This window comes from Bufo bufo, chromosome 2 (genome assembly GCF_905171765.1).
Source record: "Bufo bufo chromosome 2, aBufBuf1.1, whole genome shotgun sequence".
Taxonomy (NCBI): domain Eukaryota; kingdom Metazoa; phylum Chordata; class Amphibia; order Anura; family Bufonidae; genus Bufo; species Bufo bufo.
In genome coordinates, this window is record NC_053390.1 from 725,442,718 (window position 1) to 725,466,294 (window position 23,577).

The 23,577-nt window shown below is 41.7% G+C and overlaps 1 protein-coding gene across 1 annotated transcript in view; it reads right to left on the bottom strand.

Annotated features, from left to right (window-relative positions):
* Positions 1-4,731: 4,731 nt before the first annotated feature.
* Positions 4,732-23,577, bottom strand: part of KIT (KIT proto-oncogene, receptor tyrosine kinase) — a 53,340-nt gene continuing 34,494 nt past the window's right edge. Inside the window, 15 exon segments of the mRNA XM_040418855.1 lie at positions 4,732-5,224; positions 5,744-5,849; positions 6,138-6,237; positions 7,427-7,462; positions 7,465-7,486; positions 7,488-7,526; positions 8,144-8,155; positions 9,912-10,034; positions 11,188-11,315; positions 11,629-11,708; positions 15,944-16,094; positions 20,571-20,681; positions 20,764-20,868; positions 22,016-22,142; positions 22,232-22,338. Of these exon segments, the coding sequence (XP_040274789.1) occupies positions 5,102-5,224; positions 5,744-5,849; positions 6,138-6,237; positions 7,427-7,462; positions 7,465-7,486; positions 7,488-7,526; positions 8,144-8,155; positions 9,912-10,034; positions 11,188-11,315; positions 11,629-11,708; positions 15,944-16,094; positions 20,571-20,681; positions 20,764-20,868; positions 22,016-22,142; positions 22,232-22,338 (1,370 nt within the window). The 3' untranslated portion in view covers positions 4,732-5,101.

Here is a 23,577-nt window from a genome sequence, read left to right on the forward strand (position 1 = left end):
CTGCTGGAGACGGGGGTACCTCAAATGGAGTGGCCTACACTTTCTCCAGACCTGAATCCCATTGAAAAGCTATGGGATCAGCTGAGTCGCCGTGTAGAGGCTCATAACTCTGTACCCCAAAACCTCAATGACTTGAGGGCCGCCCTTCAAGAAGAGTGGGATGCCATACCTCAGCAGCAATAAGTCGACTTGTGAACAGCATGAGACGTCGTTGTCCAGCTGTAATTGATGCTCAAGACCACATGATAAGTTATTGAGACATTGACATTTTTCTGGGGTTATACCCACCACTGATGTTGACTTTTGTTTCAATAAATTGTTTGAGATGAGGAAATCACCATTGCTGCTTCTACTTAAATGCCCTACTTTCATGATATAATATCACTGTAGCGTGAGCTTTTTACGTTTTCCATAAATTTTACCCGAAAGCCAAATACCCCTAACTTTTTATGAGTAGTGGTATAATTGCCTCTGCCAGTAAGGCTCCATTCACACGTCCGTAGCGTGTTTTGCGGATCTGCAAAACACGGACACAGCAATGTGTGTTTCGCATTTTGCGGACCGCACATCGCCGGCACTAATAGAATATGCCTATTCTGTCCGCATAGGACATGTTCTATTTTTTTCGGGAACGGAACTGCGGACCCGGAAGTGCGGCGATGAAATGAATGGGTCCGCAATTCTGTTCCGCAAAATGCGGAACGAAATTGCGGACGTGTGAATGGGGCCTTAAAGGGATTGTCCAGGACTAGAAAAACATGGCTGCTCTATTCCAAAAACTGCACCACATGTCTTGGTTTGTGTCTGGTGTTGCAGCTCAGCTCCACTGAGGCGAATGGGGCTGATCTGTAATACTACAGACAAACTGTGGACAGATCACAGATGCTGATCAATAGATCAGAAAGCCATGATGCCACAAGAGAGAATCAATTAGAAATCACAGTGATTTTTTTTGCCAATGAACAACATAGCGACACTTTTTTTCGAATCCGTTTTTATTTACTGATCGTAGAATTTTTATTCTATTCCTGAACATGATTATAGGGGATGCCATTTTGCCTGGGCTGTTGTTAACAGCATTTGGAGATATGCTTTACAGCAGCCACCATGGGCCGTAGGCATAATGGACAGGGAGTGACCTCATTGACTTCTGTGGGAGAGTTTTCCAGGCATGCTGTGTGACCTGTGCAGAAGTCAGGAGGGAGTAGATAAGCTACTACTATGAATGGTGGATAATGTGCTATCTATACATAGGTGATATCTGTCATTGTAATCCTGCCTGTGATGATAATGAGATGATGGCTGAAAAGTGATCTGTACAGATCAGGAAGAAGCTCCTATTATTAGGCTTAATGTGAAAACTGATGGATTTTAGGCTTTATTTTTTTTTATATATTGACATAGAAAAAAATAATCGCCAAAATTCTTTAAAAATATTTTTAAATAACATAGGTTATTTTATGATGATGCCATTCCCCAGTAAATGCTGAAAGCAGAATACACATGTTCTTCAGATTTGACACATTTTTATAAATTGTTATTGTGTGATCTCTTTTTACCAAATGCTGTAAAGACCTTTAAGAGTACCTAGATTGAACCCACAGCGGCAGTCCTAAAAAAAATACACACTTTATTAAAATATTGGTTTCTGTTCTTTTCCAACACTTTGAGACTCTTTCAAAGACAACCACTTATTGGAGCCATGATTATACTTTTATCCATTATACTATACTATCAACAAGTTTAAAGGGGTTGCCCCATCAGAGACAACCCCTTAGGCCGCTTGCAGACGAGCGTGTGCGGATTAGGTCCGGATGAGTCACGGTGCATTGCAGCAAACCCGCGCGAGTAGGTACGCAATTTCAGTCAGTTTTGACTGCGATTGTGTTCCGTTGTTCAGTTTTTATCGCGCGTGTGCAATGTGTTTTGCACGTGCGACTGTGGTACCCAGACCCGAACTTCTTCACAGAAGTTCAGGTTTGGGTTCAAGGTTGTGTAGATTGTATTATTGTACCTTATAACATGGTTATAAGGGAAAATAATAGCATTCTGAATACAGAATGCATAGTAAAAAGGTCTGGAGGGGTTAAAAAAAAATAAAAAAAAATTTAACTCACCTTAATCCACTTGTTCGCGCAGCCAGCATCTCTTCTGTCTTGTTCTGTGAGGAAACGACCTTTGATGACATCACTACGCTCATCACATGGTCAGTCACATGATCCATCACCATGTGACGGACCATGTGATGAACGTAGGTGCCGTCATCAAAGGTCCTATTCCTAACAGAACAAGACAGAAGAGATGCCGGTTGCGCGAACAAGTGGATTAAGGTGAGTTAAATTATTATTATTATTTTTTTAACCCCTCCAGCCCTATTTTACTATGCATTCTGTATTCAGAATGCTCTTATTTTCCCTTATAACCATGTTATAAGGGAAAATAATAATGATCGGGTCTCCATCCCGATCATCACCTAGCAACCGTGCGTGAAAATCGCACCGCATCCGCACTTGCTTGCGGATGCTTGCGATTTTCACGCAGCCCCATTCACTTCTAAGGAACCTGAAAAACGCACAAAGAGGAGCATGCTGCGATTTTCACGCAACGCACAAGTGATGGGTGAAAATCACTGCTCATGTGCACAGCCCCATAGAAATGAATGGGTCCGGATTCAGTGCGGGTGCAATGCGTTCAACTCACGCATGCACCCGTGCGGAAATCTCGCCCGTGTGAAAGGGGCCTTACAGTTTAATGACACCATGGCAATTAGCCTATTGATGCTCGTCTGGCTCTTAGCAAACCCTGGCAAAATGGATGATTTTACTGGGGAACCCTGCCGCATGGATGAATGAACTGGTCCTGTAATACATGGATGGTTCAAGTCCCATCTATGGCGTTCGGCCGAACGTGTATGGGTATTCAATGGGGAGAGAGGAGAAAGCCAGATTATCTCCAAGGACCTAGGAGAACTAAAAATATATATGTGTGTGGGGGTCTTAAAGGGGTTATCTAGGAATTTGATATTGATGACCTTTCCTAAGGATAAATCATCAATATCAGATCGGCAGGGGGCTGACTCCCAACACCCCCACCGATCAGCTGTTCAAAGAAGCTGCAGTGCTCCATGAGAGATTAGGTCTTTTCATAGGCCAGTAACATCATTGTACATCGGTCACGTGGCTAAGGTACAGGTCAGTCCCATTCAAGTGAAAGGGGCTAAGCTACAATACCAAGCACAGCCGCTATACAATGTACTGCGCTGCGCAGTGCTTGGTAAGTTATGAAGGGACCACCGGAGCTCTAGTGAGCACAGCAGCCCCTTCAAACAGCCTGATATGGTGAGGGGAGCCGGGAGTCTGATCCCTGCCAATCTGATATTGATTACGTATCCTGTGGATAGGTCATCGATATCAAATACCTGGATAGTCCCTTTACATCTCCTAATGCATTTAGTGATGGCATTAAGGGGGTCCAGCTGAAACAGACGAGGTGGTCTTGTCTGCCAGCGGTGAGTCCTTTTCTTCAGGTGTTGTTGTAGGTAGCGGCAGCTCCTGACATAGCCTATCAGATAGTGAGTACAATTGCAACAAACAGATGCCCCAATTTTAAGGTAGGTTGTATTGAAGAACGTTTCCTAGAGGAATTTGACAGTAGCATTCAGTACTGTTCTTTGCCTTCAGCCATGTGGGAATAAAGGCTTGTCAACACAAAGACAGCACCAACTACGCATATAGGCTAAGCTGTGAAGCTAGCCTACATCTAGCATGGGAAATAGAGAGGAGTGTTTTTTGGTCTCCGTGTTTTCATGCAATAAGGAAAACTTGTAACATGACGAAACAGTTTATTAACAACTCTTTATAACAATCAGGCAACATACCCCAAATGTCTTGAAACTTGCAACACTAATTACACCTATGTACATACATACAAAAATATTTTGAGTAAAGGGAAGGGGTAAATGCAAAAAATTGCTACATTTTCCATATTTACAGAAAAAAATAACACAAAATAAAACATAAGAACGAAATGTTAACATCCAGTCACATTGAAAGTAACAGTTGCCGTAAAAATGTACAAAAATATAACATCTTAAACCATTAAAATAAAAGTGTTTGACTAAGTGCCCCCAAAAAGTACCTTTCGCATTAATGGTTTGGTTAACAGGCATATTCTAAGTGATTTGTCTGCGATCATACAGAGGAATTTCTACCATCCCTGAATGGCCAGAGGTCAAAGCATTCTTTTTTTTTTTTTTGGAAAATATTTGACATTTTAAAAGGTGCAAAAAATAGACAAATGCAGTGCAAATACAGGGTAATGCCTCAGCCCACCTTTTTGTATAGAACCAAAATGCATTAGAAGAAAGGGATCTCAGTAAGACAGGGCTATAATATTCATCTGACCGGATATACAACTGTCATGAATTGTCCAAGGATTATGGTAGTTGTAGTTCAGCAATCCACCGATCAGTAATTTGTGCTTTGACCTATTCTATACAAAGCAAGGCATCCCTCTGGTACTAAAGATGAAAGTTATATATCCAAATAATTTAACTCGAATAACAATATTTGCTGTATCTATCAATATGAATAAGTGCATGAGAATGGTCAATAAATATCTGCATGAAATATACTGTATAGGAGAAATGAATCAGTAGCAAGACACTGGAGACGTACGCGTGTCTGGTCACACAGCAGAAGCGGTTCAGCAGGATTCAGCTGTTGCACTGAGTTTTTTTAATGCTACAAGTCAATTAACAATGCCTTTAAGTCTCTTCGAAAATTCCTGGATCAGTGATCTCAGAAGCTTTAAATCCAGGATCTCAAGTCTTTATCCATAATCCACCACCGGTCACTGACACACAGGTCGAGCTTTCATGCAGTTGGTTGTTTCCATATGATTTTCACAAGGAAACAACGTGTGACAATATGTTTGAATATACCTAAAGTCTATTTCTTCTGTTATCACATGTATCAGCAATGCCAGCGAACGTTCTGTCTTGAAATTCAGCAGCTCAGTAGGATTGCGACAATGTTGTAACATTTGGAAATGTGTGTGAAGATAAGATCCACAAGCAGCGAGAAGCGACATGAAGGGATCTTCAGCGTTCCCTGTTGGCCAGTAAGGGCTGAGTAGATGATGTGCTGCTCCCCACTGAATTGATCCTCACGGAATGATCCTCAGGGGCGTGGTTCAGACACACAGGAGAGCCGTTTGAAATCTTCTGTTTTTGTGACAAAAATGAGAACAATATTAGTATTATAAATATTAGGCAATGAGTACAGCACATCCATAGCGTTTCTAGCCAAAAATAATTGCCAGGCCTGAGCAAGGTGTCTAAGAAGGTGATATACAAGATGCCTAAGGTTATTTTATCATATTGGGATGTTTCACATTTCAGTTCATGGAGACATGCATGCTCCATCACATGCAATATTACAGAGCAAATCTTCCCTATAAATATTGCCTTTAGTGGACAATATTTGCGTCATACAGAGGAATCACATGACAGAACATGGAGGGATGTGTACAGGACATATTCCATGCACACAGCCCTGATGAGCCAAAGGAGGCTACATCTGTAAGACCTATTAGAGAAGAGCCTGAACACCAAACATTCAGTGTCCACATTGCAGCTATCACAACCTATCAGTCTTCGTGATCTATTATATAATTAAAAGCAGCAGAAGGCCCATTATAGCTTAAAACTTTAGACTCCAGCAAAAAGAAAAAATATACTTACATGCCCCTTGCTGTCTGAAAGCTGCTGTTCCACCATCTGTACAATCTGCTTAAAGGTAGGTCGCTTCACTGGGTCGCTGTTCCAACAGCTCTTCATTATCTCATAGCTGAAAGTGAAAAATATTGATGAATATTAATTGAAGAAGCGATCCTACCAAATATTATTTTTGGATTTCTTCAGTTGCTAACAAGTAAGGAGCCATAGGAAGGAATTCGGAGAGTCATGTGCTCCCATGGCTCCACTAGACTACTAAATGTAGTAAATCTAATTAGATTTTTATGCTACAAATTAAAATAATCTAATAAAATATTATTCTTTTTTGTCTGTAAAATTAAAAGATTTTCAAAATGTCAATAGAAAAAAAAAAATAGGAACCAAACGTGTGTTTACTCACAGCTCGGCTGGTGCACAATCTGGGCTCAGCATGCGGTAACCATCCTTTATCATTTTGTAGAACTTGGAGTCCACCGGCATATGAGGGTATGGGCTGCTTCCTGTTCATTAATCAAACAAAGCCATGTTAAAACAGGATAAGAATTACAGAAGCAGAAGAAACTATTAGTTTGGGGAGGGCAGGGCTGACAGTAATCATGATTTTTGTTAAATTAGGACTTCCTTTAACAAGAGCCACTTATATGCACATCACTGTTCACCACTTTATTCCTGTAAGACATCATTAAATAGATTGCTGACCTCAGAGCATGACCTCAATGGTTGTAACTAGGGATGAGCAAATCGACTTCGGGTGAAACATCCGAAATCGATTCGCATAAAACTTTGTTTCAATACTGTACGGAGCGAGCGCTATTGGCTCCGACGAGCCAAGGTTATTACATTGCGACGTCTCGCGAGACTTCGCATAATAACTTCAGAAATTGATTTATACTGTAAAACTCGCTCCGTACAGTATTGAAACAAACTTTTATGTGAATCGACTTAGGATGTTTCATCCGAAGTCGATTCGCTGATCCCTAGTTGTAACCTGTCCAAATAAAGAAAAAAAGAACTTAAATGTCTGTGGTCCTGCCGTTTCCTTCAGGGACTTTCTGTCACCAGCAGACCATAAGTGGAGTGGTCCCTTGACCATTGCGGGTTGTTCCATATGTAATCTCTGAGGCAGTGATTGCCCACAGTGGTCACAGACCACATCATTTCCTGGACCCAGAGGTGGCTGGGAACCAAGCAGCAACGTGGGAACCATGGACAGGTGAATTCTTTTTAACTAGCCACAGGTTATTGGGTTTGCCTACTGAGGTTATTGATACTAAGCTGACATCATCTGTAATACGTATACACCCATTGCCTATAACTACTTTGCTAGTATCTCCTATCCTGTGCTTGGGGTAGTTAGTCCTTCTCTTGGGATTTGGATCCAAATAATCATCCCAAGCATCTTACTTTGCCTTGGTATGACTTGGACATTAATATGGACCAGTGATTTGATGAGTGTGCTTTAAAAAATGCCTCAGCTCCAGGGCACAGGAATAAAGGGGCGCCAAACCATAAAAGAGTAAAGTTGAGTAAACCACTGATTTCAGCAGGACTGGTTGACTTAGAGCTGAGTGTACTTCTACATGGGATGGCATGGGGCAACAGAGTAGAAAAGCGTCAGTCTTTGTGGAATTTTTCATCTGCTTAATGGGTGATAAGTACAAATTTTGAAATAATGAGAGGCAACGTATCCCAGAGAAAAGATCTCCCAAAGTAGGATCCCATAAACCATACGTCACTTTCAAATGTATAGCACACAATGAAAAATACTTTCAGGTGCCATCCACTTCATCTGGGAGTCGAGCCTATAATATAATGTTAAAAGATTCATTAGATAAATCTAGGTTATTGTGTATAGATGTTCATTTCTGTACCGTGGAGGATCTTGTTTGCATTTCATTGCCATGTATAATAAGGATACTGAAATAAGCCACAAAAGCAACATGCCACAATAAAAGACCTAATCTGACCTATAAGAATGTACTAATCATACTATCTCATTCTCAGATCTTGTACGACTATAGTGACCCAGATACAGGTCACGGGACACATGCATACGTCCTTTAACCGGGTTCTCTAGCAGCTTTTATTCTCATGGGGTGAGGGAACTGCAGTTCACCATTTGCTTATGTTACCTGACAAATCAAACGACGTTTGTTTCTTACACTATCAATAAACACCTACATTTGCTCTAGTAAAGGATGAAACTTCATCGTTCTGACTCCGTTTTACAAGGCCATAATTTCATGACATGTCATATCCTCTCCTTGGTTGGTACCTAATCATGCATCTAAGATTAAACTGTTATAAAAAAATAAAATGCTTGAAGGGATAGTCTAGTGTAGAAAATCCAACTATTATATGTAAAATTATGGCCTACAGAGTTAACAGAGGAAGGGGAAACCCAACTGGTAATCTCTCCTCATTATAGTTGAAGACCTTAAATTACTTCTGACATCCTTTCAACAATTCCAATAAGCACCCTGCTCTCTAAGACCTCCAAACACCCAGATGACCCACAAATGTAGATTATGTTTCTCCAAACAGTACATCCACCTTAAAGGGTTCTCCGGTTAGATTTTGCCATATGTAGCTGACTGACACTAGCGATGTGCTAGTGTCAGCAGTACATAACAGTCTTCTTTGTTCACTTCTGTCTGCAGCCGTTCACCTAAAAAACGTACTTTTAATCCATATGCTAATGAGCCTCTAGGTGCTATGTGGGGGTCGATTCAGCACCTAGAGGCTCCATCTACTGACCGTTTTCGCCGCCCATGTCATTCTTCTAGCCCGCCCTGCTCCTCTTGATTGACGTCCGATTTGCCTGCATCTCAGTCTAAATCCTGCACCTGCGCCGTGCGCTTCTGTATAAATGGTCAGTAGACAGAGCCTCTAGGTACTGAATCGACGCCCACATAGCACCTAGAGGCTCATTAGCATATGGATAAAAAGTACGTTTTTTAGGTGAACGGCCGCAGACAGAAGTGAACAAAGAAGACTGTTATGTACTGCTGACACTAGCACATCGCTGGTGTCAGTCAGCTACATATGGCAAAATCTAATGGTAGAAACCCTTTAATGGAAAGTCCTCAAATTTACGTAATGTGAACTGCACCCAAAATACATTTAAAGCTCATTTGCTTGAGAAGCTGTTTGTGATATTGACAAAGAGGTTTAAGAGATCTACTATGTTCCCAAAAATACACTTAAAGTTTTATGTAAAGAAAGGAGAGGTTGTCACAACCCTTCTCTCTACAGACCATTATAGGGGATGTCCCATCTAGATATTTATGGCATATGCATAGGATATGCCTTATACTGTATGTCCAATAGGTTCTGGTCCCACCTCTGCGACCCACTCCTATCTTGAGAATGGGGCCCTGTCTAGAACCACTATAAAAGGAGAGGAGGCTGCGCATGTAAGGCTCTCTCTATTCACTTCTATGGGATGTGTGAAAATAGGTGAGTAACTGTTCTCAGCCCTTCACGGTGATGTGAGACCGGTGTTTTTTTTCCAGAGGTGGGAAACGCACCTATCAGACATACATGATATAGTGTGTAAATATGCCATAAGTATCCAGATGGCAATACCTATTTAAGGCAAATCCTATTCAATTAGAGACATTCATTGCTGGTTATTGCTGCAATTTTTTTTTACAATGGCAAGTAGTATATAGTTGAATATAGATGCCTCAACCCATACAATGACTGAAACCGATGTGCAAAAAAGGTAGAAGAATATAAGGAGGAAATATCTACTTCTTCCATTGCCACTTCTGCACTTATTGCCCTGGAAAATATTATAAGGTTATTTTCTCCTCAATAGGGACAGTGTCTGGAAGCTATACACCTCAACGCACCCTCTCCTGATATATTAATATGCCATGGCTGAACTATATTACCTTTTCTATCAACTGCTAATCAGTTTAGAAAGATCAATAAAAAAAAAATCTCCAAAAAGTACATTATGTCCAGGGCTTCCATTATGTACATTAAAATGTGCCTAATAGGTCTACTGAAGTGTCATTTTTACACAAAATTTTACATTATATCACCAAATCATTACATTCTCTCCAAGAGAGAGCGTCCTGATGTGATTTGCCATCTTCTTAGGGTTTTCTAAGGGAATTTGAGAACACTGAGCAGCACTAACTGAATTACACCTGCTCGGACTTACATTTCCTTTAACCACATAATTCGAGTCATTCTTGATATCTCTAGCAAGGCCAAAGTCACAAATTTTTGTTATCCGACCATGAGTGAGGAGAATATTTCTTGCTGCAAGGTCTCGGTGAATGCACTGGTGAAAAAATAAAGGAACACAGAAATACATATATTAGAAAAGAATCAGCTTCGCCGGTAGGCAAAATGTACTGCCATGATGAAAATAGTAAAACTAGGCTCTCAAGAACAAGAGTGGTGGGGATGAAAGTCTTATTTTGCATGAAGCAGAGCTTAGTGAAAGTCCCATACATCATCTTATCAAAATGGTGAAAAAACTCTTTACATTTTAATCTGGACCCTGCTTTCTTCAGACAAGATAGATGGGGGGCTGTTGGGCTTTGCACTCAGAATTCAAAGGATATGGACAAAATCCCTGGGATCCTTCTTTTTTTTTTTTTTTTACTTTAACAACTTTATTAGTATATAAAAGAAATACACAAAGAATAGAATATGAGTAGACACTCAATATAGTTAATACCCTTTTTTCTTTTTTTCCTCCTTTACCCCCAACCATATTGTAGTAGTGGCCCACATTTTAGAAAGTAATTTTGTAGTCTCTTTATAGTCCCGATCTCGACTAATCAATAGTCCAGATTCCAAAAGAGTAAGTATGCATTATATGAATAACTCCCTACTAGGCTCCTTAAAAGTGCACTATTTTTCCATTCATAACACATCAATAACTGGGCGGCAATAAAGTAACCTTTGAAGTAGGAGAGGTTTAAACCCCCATACTTCAATGGTTTGTATAGGTATTCCAATTTTAGCCTTACTCGTTTTCTTCCCCAAACTAGATCATTGATTATTCTTTCCTCCTAAAAAAAAAAATCTACTGTGTATGGCCAACTTTATGGAGACCTCACCACTGCCAATCCTAGAAATGGGTGCATATGATTTGGAAGAATTTTCAAAGCTAAATTTCTGGTTCTTGTCTGGAGACCAATTTTATGATACAAAACCAAGCTTTATGCGTCAATGATTAAAATACAACAGAACAACATGGATACCTTGTATCTCAAGGCTCTCTAATAGTGTATTCAATAGAACATGAATGTTTAGAAACTGCTTTTAAACCTAAAGAAAAAATAACTTTTTTGCATTACTTCTGAGAATACCCAATATAACTGATGTAGATTTCCCACTTCCAATGTAAGTAGATCAGTAACTGGATCTTTGCCTTGCATGTCTATCAAGTCCAAATGTGTGTGAGCATCTGTGTATTAACTCACATTTTTAGACGCCAGGAAGTTCATGCCCTGTGAAACTTGATATGAAAAGCTAATCAGATCTTCTGTATCTAGGGCTAAATCATCTTCTTCAGGCATTGCAATGGTGACATCCTGATCAACATATGAACCTATTCAAGATAAATGGTTTAAACAGTAAGAAGGATATTTCAAACAACCGTATCACGACTCTGAGAAATTACCACTTTATTCTTCAGCGGAAGCAAACAAAAGCCTTGCTACAGCAATAAAACTATGTGAAACTTAAACAAAAAAAAGCTTGGTTTGGAAAAAATACGGCATTTCATAAAAATGTAATTATTTGAGCTTTCGCTTTTCTCTTTTTCTGTATTCATCGTAAACTGACAAATATGTACATGGGTAGGTAGCCATGATGGTTCCATCTACAGGGAAATTAAATTCTAGAGAATGAATTCAACTCACCTGATTTTCTTTTGTCTGACTTGGATGGCACCACGTAAGAAACTCCAGGCTTCATGTCCATGTACTCACTCAATTCATCACTGTAAAACAAGAGAAAATAATTTTTTTGAAAAAACACAGCCACTATTTACAGCTGCTCGACTGAAGGATTCAAGAACAAAGACAAGGATATCAATGTTTTACTTGGCAGAAGAACAAGCATAACAACTCCTGACATCCATGTTCTGCAGGAATTGCAGCACAGGATGCACGTATAATTAATGAAGATACGACCAATGGTGGCAACAACAAGACTTATTAGATACATTAAAAAAAAGGAAATACTTATTATTTCATACATGGAGTGCTATCCTTAAATCCCACCTGCCATACCACAATGTCTTCTGACGAGCCATATGCTGGTGTATTTACATAAAAGAACACCATCAGGTCCACTACCATTTCTTAAAGTGATTACACGTGTTAGGAGCAGAAGTTATACCCATTACATTGTATCAGGAGGGGAAGAAGGCAAGTGATGAACAATAGATCAGTCTCCAGGGAAACTTTAAGTTACTGTGGTTTACTTGAGACAAGACCTTGCACAAATGCTGCTCACAGGTCAAGGAGAAGACTGATTAAGACTTCTGCTCTTACAAGAGGAGATGCGTCTCTGAACACTGCAGTGGAATAAATACTGATGAGGTTCATTTTTATTTGTAGACACAGTAATCCCATGCTTTTATTTAAGCTCAATTTCCTTGTCTACATTAGCACCATTAATCACTAGGGTAGACTGAGTCATGTAATTTCTTAGAAGTTTTTTAACTTTTAAGGTTAATGTCCTTAAAGGGGTTCTCCGGGCTTAACCTTTTTTTGGCTCTTAAAAGTTAACCGGTTGAGGAAAGATTATTGCTCACATATATAGTGACGTCACCGCCTCCTGCTGGAGAAATCTCCGGCCGTCAGTCTTCACAGCGCACTAGGCTGAACACTAGTGCGCATGTGCAGGATGGCCGGCCGTCAGTCGTTGTATCGTACAGGCTTCTATGTGAAGCCTATACTGACTCCTGCACAGCGCGATGTAAGCGCTGTGCAGGGGTGACAGCATAGCGATCAGCCACAGAGGCTGATCACTATACTGTGCATGTCACAGGGGACACTGGATGGCAAACAGGGGACACTGGATGGTAAACAAGCGGGCACTGGATGGCACAAGTGGGCACTGGATGGCAAACAAGGGGCACTGGATGGCCCCATGTGGTAATGAATGGCACAATGGGGGAAATGGATGTCACAAGAGTGCAAAGGATGGCACAATAGGGGAACTGGATGGCACAAGGGGGTCAATTGATGGCACAAGTGGGGCACTGGATGACACAATGGGGCACTAGAAGGCCCACAGAGTCACTGGATGGCAAACAGGCACATTGAGGGCACAAGGGGGTCAATGAATGGCACAAGTGGGCACTGGATGGCAAACAAGGGGGCACTGCATGGCACAATTAGGGCACTGTATGGCGCAAGGGGGCAATGGATGCCACAATGGGGTAACTGGATGGCACAAGGGGGTAATGGATGGCAGAATGGGGACACTAGATGGCACAATGGGGATATGCATGGCAAACGGGCACTGGATGTCACAAGGGGGGCACTAGATAGCAAACGGGGGACTGGATGGCAAACGGGGGCACTGGATGGCAAATATGGGGGCACTAGATGGCAAACAAGGGGGCACTGCATGGTACAATGAGTGCATTGGATGGCATAATGGGGAACTTGATGGCCCAAGAGGGTCAATTAATGGCAAACAGGGGCACCGGATGGCAAACAAAGGGGCACTGCATGGCATAGTGGGGGCATTGTGGATGTCACTGTTATTGGGGCACTGTGTATGTCACTGTTATGGGGGCACTATGGATGTCAATGTTATGGGGGCACTATGTATGTCACTGTTATGGGGGCACTATGGATGTCATTGTTATGGGTCCGCTGTGAATATCACTTTTATGGGGGCGCTGTGGACGTCGCTGTTATGGGGGTGCTGTAGAAGTCACTGTTATGGGGGTGCTATGGATTTCACTGTTATGGGGGCGCTGTGGATGGCACTGTTATGGGGGCACCGTGGATGTCACTGTTATGGGGGCGCCGTGGATGTCACTGTTATGGGGGTGCCGTGGATGTCACTGTTATGGGGGCGCTGTGGATGTCACTGTTATGGGGGCGTCGTGGATGTCACTGTTATGGGGACGCTGTGGATGTCACTGTTATGGGGGCGTAGTGGATGTCACTGTTATGGGGGCACTGTGGATGTCACTGTTATGGGGGCACTGTGGATGTCACTGTTATGGGGGCACTGTGGATGTCACTGTTATGGGAGCTGAGATAGGGCTCGTACACAGAACTGTATCTGTTTTGCGGTCTGCAAGTCGTGGATCCACTAAATAAGGTTACTGTCTGTGTGCAATTCACATTTTTTGAAGTCCTACTGAGTTCTATGGGTTTTAGATCTGCATTATGAGGACCAGAATAGGACATGTTCTATCTTTCACAGAACTGGCCTACGGATGTGGAAAGCACATGGACGTCATCAGTGTGCTTTTTACATCCATATGTCAGTTCCAGTAAAGACAAAACATGTCCTATTCTGGTCTTCAAAATGAGGACATCAAATCCATAGAACTCAATGGGACTGCAAAAAATGTGGATCGCAAAATGGATACGGTTGTGTGCATAAGGGTTTAGATACACAGCTCAGCAGGCAGTATCATACAAGATGGGATTAGATACAGTTTAGCAGGCAGGATCATAGAAGATGGATATACACAGTTCAGCGGGCAGTATCGCACACAACAGGATGTGTATCAGGCACAAATACAGGATAGGATTAGATACAGATGTGTTTGGATACGTTTGCTGATTCAAGCTGTTTTTCACCATCTGGAGATGGTGAGGGAAGAGCCTGTGGACGGTCAGTGATGGGATTAGATACACCGCTCAGCAGGCTGTATCACAAAGGATAGGATTAGATACACATGAGGGCAGAGCCTATGGACAATCAGTAATGGGATTTAGACACTGGGTGAGAAGTAGATTCATTCTGGGTGTAGAAAGATAGACTCAGGAGTTGTAGTGAGTGTGGCTGCTGCAGACAGAGCAGAGTGGGGGGCGTGGCCAGCCGGTGACTCATCACTGTGCAGTGCAGCCAGGCTTGTGTATCAATAAAGTTATGTATTCAACAAAACAAAAAGGGGAGAAAGTAAACAGATCTGCCAGGATAATGGGATGTCTTCCAGGGGGGAAGGAAAACTCAGACATGAAAAACAGGTATTGGGGGCTTATGTATGCATGGAGAGGGGTGTTGGGAGTACATAAAAAGAATTTTGATTTTGAGACCGGATAACCTCTTTAACTATAGCACTAGGGTTTTTAGTGTTAGATAGACCACATGTGCCCTGGTAGCAGCCACCCCCCAGTAAGAATCACGGCAACTGGAATGTAAATGTTTTTCATTTGGTGCTACTACAATGGTTGTCCAGAGCCATGATGTGACACAATAAGTATTAGGCAGGTAAACTAATAGGTGGTAATTTGTCTATTAGCCCAACATACTTAAAGGGACACTTCTATCAGACAAGAGGGTATTTGCAAAGATCAATATTCATAGAAATTATTTTTTATTTTTTTTGAATTCGTGGCTGTTTTTCATTTTAGCAGTACTATACTATTGAAAATTAAATACAAAACACTGGACTTCTGTAGCAGTCAGCACACATGATAAACCCTCCTATATAGAGATATATATAGATATAAGGGGCAGTTGTTATCTAAAAGGTAATCCTCATGATGCCAGTTGGTGTAGTATTGGGATCACAACACGACCGCTCTATTGTTCTCTTGATAGGCCTAGATAAAGATGTGTGATGCTGTAATTGAGTCACTCATCCTCCTCTTTCTGGTCTCAGTGATGGTCTGACTTAGAAAGTCAAGGGAAGTTGTTCGTCTTGCAAAAGTTCAATCAAAGGAGGACGTTAAGAGCCAGAACAGGAGGTAGCATACATGGAGTGACTTTGAAAAATAATATCGAGAAAAATATCCAATACTTTTTTAATAAAAAATACATAGAATATTCATATATATGTTGTTAATATGTGATAAAAAATGACTTTCTGTTTTATATATTTGAGTTTTTTTCTCCATGAGTTATTTCAAAAACTTGGATAAATCCATTCAGGTAAATCACCTTAAGATGTCCTGGTAAAAATATGCAAAATACATCCATTTTAAAAAGTTCTAATGCTGATATGATAGCATATGTGACAAATTCTCTACTCACCAAACATGTTCCCTTGAGTTGAGGAGGTTCTTGTAAAGGGCACTTTCTGAATGGTCCTCAAATTTTTGGCAGATGAAGGAATCACGTTTTCTCCGTAGATAATTCAAAAGATCTCCATAGCAACAATATTCAGTGATGACAAGGGTTGGGCCTGGGAAATAAAGTTCATTTGAAAACTATAAGAGATATTTCAGAATGTATGGGAGAAACAAATAGCATAAATTAGGAGAACATCTGATCAAATAAGGACATCACGCTGGGGTCACAAGAGCTGAACATTATGTAGATGTGATTTGCTGCAACCACACAAACTATATGACAATACAATACCATATACAGAGATAATTTTCTAAGGGAATGAACTACAAGGATGTTCCAGGTTGGAAATGACATCTCCAAGGCAAAAATCGAATTGACTTTACACTTCAGATTTGCAAGTCGCACTTTATATTATAGGTATGTTGCTCTACTGTACTAGGGTTCTTCCTTACACTGAAGTTATATCTTATATTTCCTACAAGCATGCATCTAGAAAACCATCAATATGACAGCGGAATTCTGTGTCATTAGAGAAATGAAGACGACACATACTCCTTAAACATCAGATCCAACCTACGAAAAGTTAAAGGATGATGCTGTTAAACATGCATGAGAAGTTTTCTATTGAACCAATCATTACAAGATCAGCACTAGATTTAAAGTAGCTTCTCCAGAGTAGTGAAATGACTAATTCCTTAAGAGCGCAAATTATAATGTGAGCTCGAATGCAGCTGGAGAGCCACACAAGAGGTTTCTGTTTGAAGAAGTGATCCACTTAAACAGGCTGCCAAGTATCTAAAAACAGCCTGCCGGGTCACTCTACACTCAATTATATAATGCCATCTAATGATTTATTCCTCTGCTTACCCAAAGACTAAATTTATGTTCCGAATGTTTTAAGGCATACAAGAAATCTTAAAGAAACAATAAACCTAGAAATGAATGCTAAAAGTAAGGCTACTTTCACACTCGCGTTTGGTGCCGATCCGTCATGGTTCTGCACAGACGGATCCGTTCAGATAATACAACCGTCTGCATCCGTTCAGAACGGATCCGTTTGTATTATCTGTAACATAGCCAAGACGGATCCGTCTTGAACACCATTGAAAGTCAATGGAGGACGGATCCGTTTTCTATTGTGCCAGGTTGTGTCATAGAAAACGGATCCGTCCCCATTGACTTACATTGAGTGCCAGGATGGCTCAGTTTCGTCAGACGGACACCAAAACGCTGCAAGCAGCCTTTTGGTGTACGCCTCCAAAGCGGAATGGAGACTGAACGGAGGCAAACTGATGCATTCTGAGCGGATCCTTTTCCATTCATAATGCATTTTGGATCTGTTTTGGACCGCTTGTGAGAGCCCTGAACGGATCTAAACGGAAAACCAAAACGCCAGTGTGAAAGTAGCCTAAGAAGACATACTTGTCTTCAGTACTTGTCAGGCTGCAGCATTTTCTGCAAAATCCTAGAATAAACAGAAAAAATCCTGCAGAGAACAAAGGGTTAGTCCCCAACTGAGCTTTTCCATTATCAGCTGGTGGCCAACTGGGAGGGGGTGGGGGGGGGGGGCTTAGCAAAGGGGGTTTGTCTAAATATGTTGGGCAGAAAAGGGAGGTTCCTGCTCCTGCCAACTGTATTGCAGCCAAACACAGCACAATGAGAAGGATGGGGGACACTGAGGGATTTCAGTATTAATTGCAATACCAGACAAAATAAGAATAAGGGAAGGGTTGGAGTAGTATATATATATATTTTTGTGTGTATTGTCTGTGTTTAGTGTTCCTCTAAATTTCCACAAGGACCTTTATCTATTGTACATATAAGAGTCCTGGCCTAATGGATTTTACAACAACTGCTAATATTTGATGATGGTGCAGGGGTTGGAAAAATGTCATGGTGCTTCTCATGGCCTTTTTTAAAAAATGAGTGACAAGGAATGCAACCCTAACGTCCCACCCACTATTTCTAACACATTCAGACACGCCAGAAAAAGTGTCCTAGGAGGGCTTTTTCAACCACCATGTTTTCAATGTAAACGGTTTGATAAATCGGTCCTATTGTCTACAAACTGGATTAACAGATATGACAGGCTTGTGCCTGACATGTAAGTACTTATAGAAATAGCATATTTTTATTTGAAAGGGATTTTCACATAATTAACTTTTATGGCATGTCAGTCAACTTGCTGGAAACTGAGCAGGTCAGAGTACCTAACTTCAGTAGAGAAGGGCTGTCCATGGACAGTTCTTCTCTGTTGCAATCAGAAGAAGTCTAGAAAACCAACGAGTTCTCTTACATTTGACTGACAAATTAATTGATGAGGAAAACCCCTTTAAAATGACTTATAGCAAACCAGCATGTCATTTCCCTGGATTATAGTGAGGTGGACTGGTCATACACCCTACAGGGAAATTACCCATTGGGCCAATGCCCAGGGGGCCACCAAAGTCCTCCTCAGTGCCGCCAGCCAGGTACATAGCAATCTGATGCTCTCAACATTAATTAATGCTAGGAACAGCAGGTACTTAAGAAGCTGGCTGAGGGCTTGTATGGTAATACAGTTCAATACTATAACGGGAGCGGCAGTATTTATTTTGTGCTTCACTGTGGTATTTGGTCCCCTGGGGGTAGTATTTTGTGCAGCACTAAGGTAATGGTGGCCCCGCCTTCTGTCACCTACAAAATGGGGCCACTTTTAGTTTTTTTTCCAGGGCCACTTTAAGTTCTCAGTCCACCCCTGCTGTATAGAAAAGAAATTGGTAACTAAGGGTATGTTCACATATACAGGTTGGCCCTTCAGGCAATGCACCTTACTACTGAAGCTCTGAGTATACCCTAAGGGTAACGTCAATCAGAGATTTGCAGTTTCTCCTCTTATCAGAAGGTGCAGAATAGAAGAATGATACTTTTTTTTCCTCACACATTATCAGAAGCTTTCTTTTCTCATAATGAGCCCCGTCCCTCTCCAGACTCGGTGAGATGTCGGAGTGTTCCCTTTATGTGGCCCTGTGCATGTTGACTCAGCTCATCGTCTGCCAGACATAGCACGGTAAAGAGTATGGCGGCCTGAACTCTACTGAGCAGATGCTGTGTTTCTGCCTGACGAAGGACGACTGGTGATGCGCTTACTATGTACGAGATACAACGGCACAAGTGCCTGGCTCCATAAAGGCTTAGTCACACATCGAAGTCTTAAGCCGTACTAGCAATTAAGCGATTATCATTAACCCCTTAGGCAACCAGGTGGCCTACGTATTATAAGCGCGCTTGAGTCTGTACATGGTAATCCTTTAAAAAAAAAAATCGCATAGAAATAAAATAGAATAGAATAACTGATAGTACTGTCCTGCTGTAATCCCCTATATAGCCCACACTACCCATGTCACAAGGAGCAGAACACATGCTGTTTGCGTCTCCAACTTCCTCAGTCTCAGGGACTACGTTTACTCTTGATGTAATAAAAACTTAAATGATACAACGTATTTCATCATACAGGAAGCCAAATGTTACTTTGTGGCGCTGGCATTGTTTTCACTGTAAAATGTGGAAATGTCTGTTATTTTCAAGGCACAACAATTGGGCACCCAGAATGCTGCTGGTATAGAGATATGCGGTGGGTACTCTCTCCGCAGTAAGTCACTTTCCCAGTTAGCGGAAGCGTAAGGACTCACATGACACCGCTGTATTTACAAAAACAGGGTATTGATTTGTGGCACATGATCTGTACACTGCCAATAGGTTGATATGGACGACTAATGAATTGGAGGCATATGTGACAGTTCATTACAAACAATTCATGGGCATTTTAGAATGTATTAGTTACAAACCTGCTTTTTTCTAGATGCTGGCATACAGGCTACAGCTGTCCACACAATATCAGATAATGCTGACCAAACCTGCGGACCTCAGCGACCATTGAGTGTATATAGGGTAGTGATGAGTGAATCGGTTCACCCTGCTACAGACAAACGCAGAGGGCAGATTAAGATGGCCGCCAGTCTTGCAAAAGCATCTTAATCTCGTGCATGTGCCGTTACGGTGAGTAGTGGCACATGAGTGAGTATACTTAATTCCAAATCCAAACATGGGATAAGTGGCGCACTCCACAATCATAGCGAATCTGGATTTGTAATGCAGTATATTTGCGCATTTGCCACTACCCACAGTAATGGCACATGCGCAAGACTTAGATGGTCTCGCGAGACTGGTCTGCCCTAAGCGCTTCCAATACATTTTAACGGCGCAATTATTTTCTGGCCCACAATAACGATAATATGATGAATGAATCGGGTTTATCCATAGTAGGACAAACCAATTCTCTAAACACTAGTATAGGCCACATGTCGTGGAAAAGAAGGACTGGGCTGTTGGATTTGAACATGCCTGATCCTTTTGTACTCAGGGGAGATAAGCTCTGCTAAAGGTGTTTGGCAGCATATTACTCCCCCTTCCTAATTTATAGCACATGCTTGTATGGATGTGTATGGCTAGATCAGGAGGAATAGCTCGCGACCGAATGAGTGTTTGCTCGACAGCTATCTGAAATGTTTGGGCAGTGTTTAGCTTCCAAAGACATGCATTTGGTTACCTCCCACGGTGCAGGCTCCTAGAAGGTTTACAATGTTTTTGTGATGGCCAAGATAGCTCAGGACCTTCAGCTCAGACATAAGGGCTTCCCTCTCCGTAGCATGGGCGCTCGCTGCAAATAGAGAAATTTTATTCAGTGTCAGGTATACAGTGTCGCTAATCATGAAAATGAAACAAGTAAGAGTAATACTTACGTTTCAGCATTTTCACAGCAACTGTGAGTGCATTGTCTTCCTTCAATAGGCCATATGCCGTGGCCTCAACCACTTTACCAAAAGCGCCAGCACCCAGAATCTTACCTATAAGGAATGAATAGACAAATTATGTTTGTGCAATAATTCACATAGACTTTTAAATATAGTCCTTTATGATATAATACAAACCAAATAATAGAATCAAATATTCATGCAATGGAATAATAACCAGTGTGCATCCAGACATCATTATAGTGGGTGACACCAATAATAATTTGCATTGGCTGATACAGTAAATTATGCAATAGTCACACTTTTTTTTTCCCAAGCACATTGTAGACATGTAAAATGTGACTTAAAGAGGACCTGTCACCCGTCACCCCCCCTCACACACACACACACACACACACAACTCTTTTAATAACTACTTGCATTCCCAATGTAATAGAAATTCTGGAGCATCTATTCTTTAATTTCTATGTTGTGTCATTCATCTATTATTCCCGCTGGAAGTTTATAAAAGAATGACTAGCAGTTTGCAATGAAGTTCCATTTGGGTGCGACCAACTGAGGGTGTGTCCCTGCACAGTCTGAAACTAGAGGCACTGATTGGATAATGTCAGACTGTGCAGAGACACACCCAACTGGTAACACCCAGCTGAACCTTTATTACAGGCTGCTGACAATTCATTAATAAACTTCTATCAGGAAGAATAGAGGAATGTCCCATCAGAGAGTAATAAGAATGGATGGGCCAGAGTCATTATTACATTGGGAATAACAGTAGTTACTAAAACAGATGCGTCAGTAGATGTGTCACATCTTCTTTAAAGTGGACATATATCGGGGCATCAGAACTCTCCCCTGATAGCAGATATTGAGGGAAAAAAGATTGGGCTGTTGGATTTCAACTTGCTTGATCCTTTCATTCTCAGGGGACATAAGCCACTGCCAAAATCCATGTCTATTCAGCTGAGCTGAGGTGTGCATGTGTATGAGGGTGGGTCAGGAGGAATAACTGTAGGCCTCCGAAGGCTGTACAGTGCTGTGAAAGGAGCCATAGCCATTTTGTGCTCCCAAATGGGGCTCCAAAGGGTGACTTATTATTAGGTTATTTCCCCCTGGAAGCAGATATACAGTATTGGCACTATTATTTCTCCATAACCGATAAATGCAAGCTTTTGTCATGCACAGTATAATAAAAACATACAGAAAAGAACTGTACAACAATAGAAATAATCAATACACTAACCAAAGCACAGCCTGTCTCTAGGGAACTCCCACTTGTTGTCATAAGGAAGTTGCGTTGGATCGATGTAAACATAATTATTTCCATTGATTTCTTCCACTACTTTCCACTGAATTTCATACTTTGGTTTCTAAATTAAGAAAATACATAAAACTAAGTAAAAGGACAACAAATCAACATGAAACCTTGGTAGGAGCCCAACACAAGTGTCTGCCGTACCTGCAAGTACTTGTACATGAGGACCGCCGTGGCCACGCACATCACCGCGGCGGCTACTATAAATCCGATCAGCAAGGGCGTAAACAGCGTGTGGGAACCCATATCTGCTAGAGAGGTAAAGACAAAAAATAGAAAGGTTTCCTTACAATATGAAGACAAAGTAAAATAATACCAATTTATAATCTTCTCTGTAGAAAGGCTGATTTCTGCAAACCAGAGCAAATAATCGTGGAGGATCTGTTCACGGCAACCGATCAGATCACTTTTTTCAGGATGCTTGCTGTAGGCAATGCATCTATATTTGTCTTTTTATACCTAAGCCTCAAAATTAGTGGGATCTGTTGTCCTTATTCATGTGGTTCTATTGAATTAACTAGGGCACTATTACATATGTGGCTGAGCTGTGGGGACTGCACCATAACTCTCTAATTGCCAGAGAGCTCATGTACTTGCAACCTGAGATCATAGCCTGGCAATTAGTGGTACCCGTAGCAGGGTACTCGTGGCCTGGCACAAATGTGTAATAACACCCTTAAAAGAGTATGCCACCAATGTCTGATAGCTGTGGGCACCCTCTATGACCCACAGCTATCTCTAAAACAGACACAAACATGTGTGGCCACCCTCCATTCATTTATATAGGAGTGCTTAAAATACCCATGTGCTGGCACAGCCCCATAGAAGTGAATGGAGTGGTGGCCACGCTTCTGCAGTGGGCTTCTTATTCATTTCTATGGGACATCTGAAAATACCCGAGCATGCCGTTCGACCGTTTTCAACACTCCCATAGAAATTAATGGAACGTGGTCCTCTTTCCTTCACTTTGCGGGCTCTGTTTTAGAGTTACTGCAAAGGTAGGACCCGCAGCTATCAGATACTCAGGCCCGGCACTATAATAAGGCAGACCAAGCGGCTGCCTTAGGGCTCAGAGACGCTAAACCCTTTTTTTTTTTTTTTTATAAATCACTTGCGCGCCACCGGCCGCCCCCCCGCGGCTGTTCTCCTCTGTGTCGTCCTGGTATCTTCTCTCTGGGCTCCCGACAAGTTTGAGGACCTTTCCCACTCAGCCAATCAGTGGCCGCAGCTGTGCCACGTGTCAGGCCAGTGACATGACACAGCTGCGGCCACTGTGGCTGGGTGGGAAAGGTCCTCAAACTTGTCGGGAGCCCAGAGAGAAGATACCAGGACCACACAGAGGAGAAGGGGAGCTGCTGCAGACGGGACCAGGTGAGCATAATGTTTTTTACACAACATTAATAGAGGGGTGGTAACATGGGAGGGGGAGAAATGTGACATTAGAGGAGGGGAGTGATGTGAAATGGGAAGGGGGGGATTGATGTGAAATG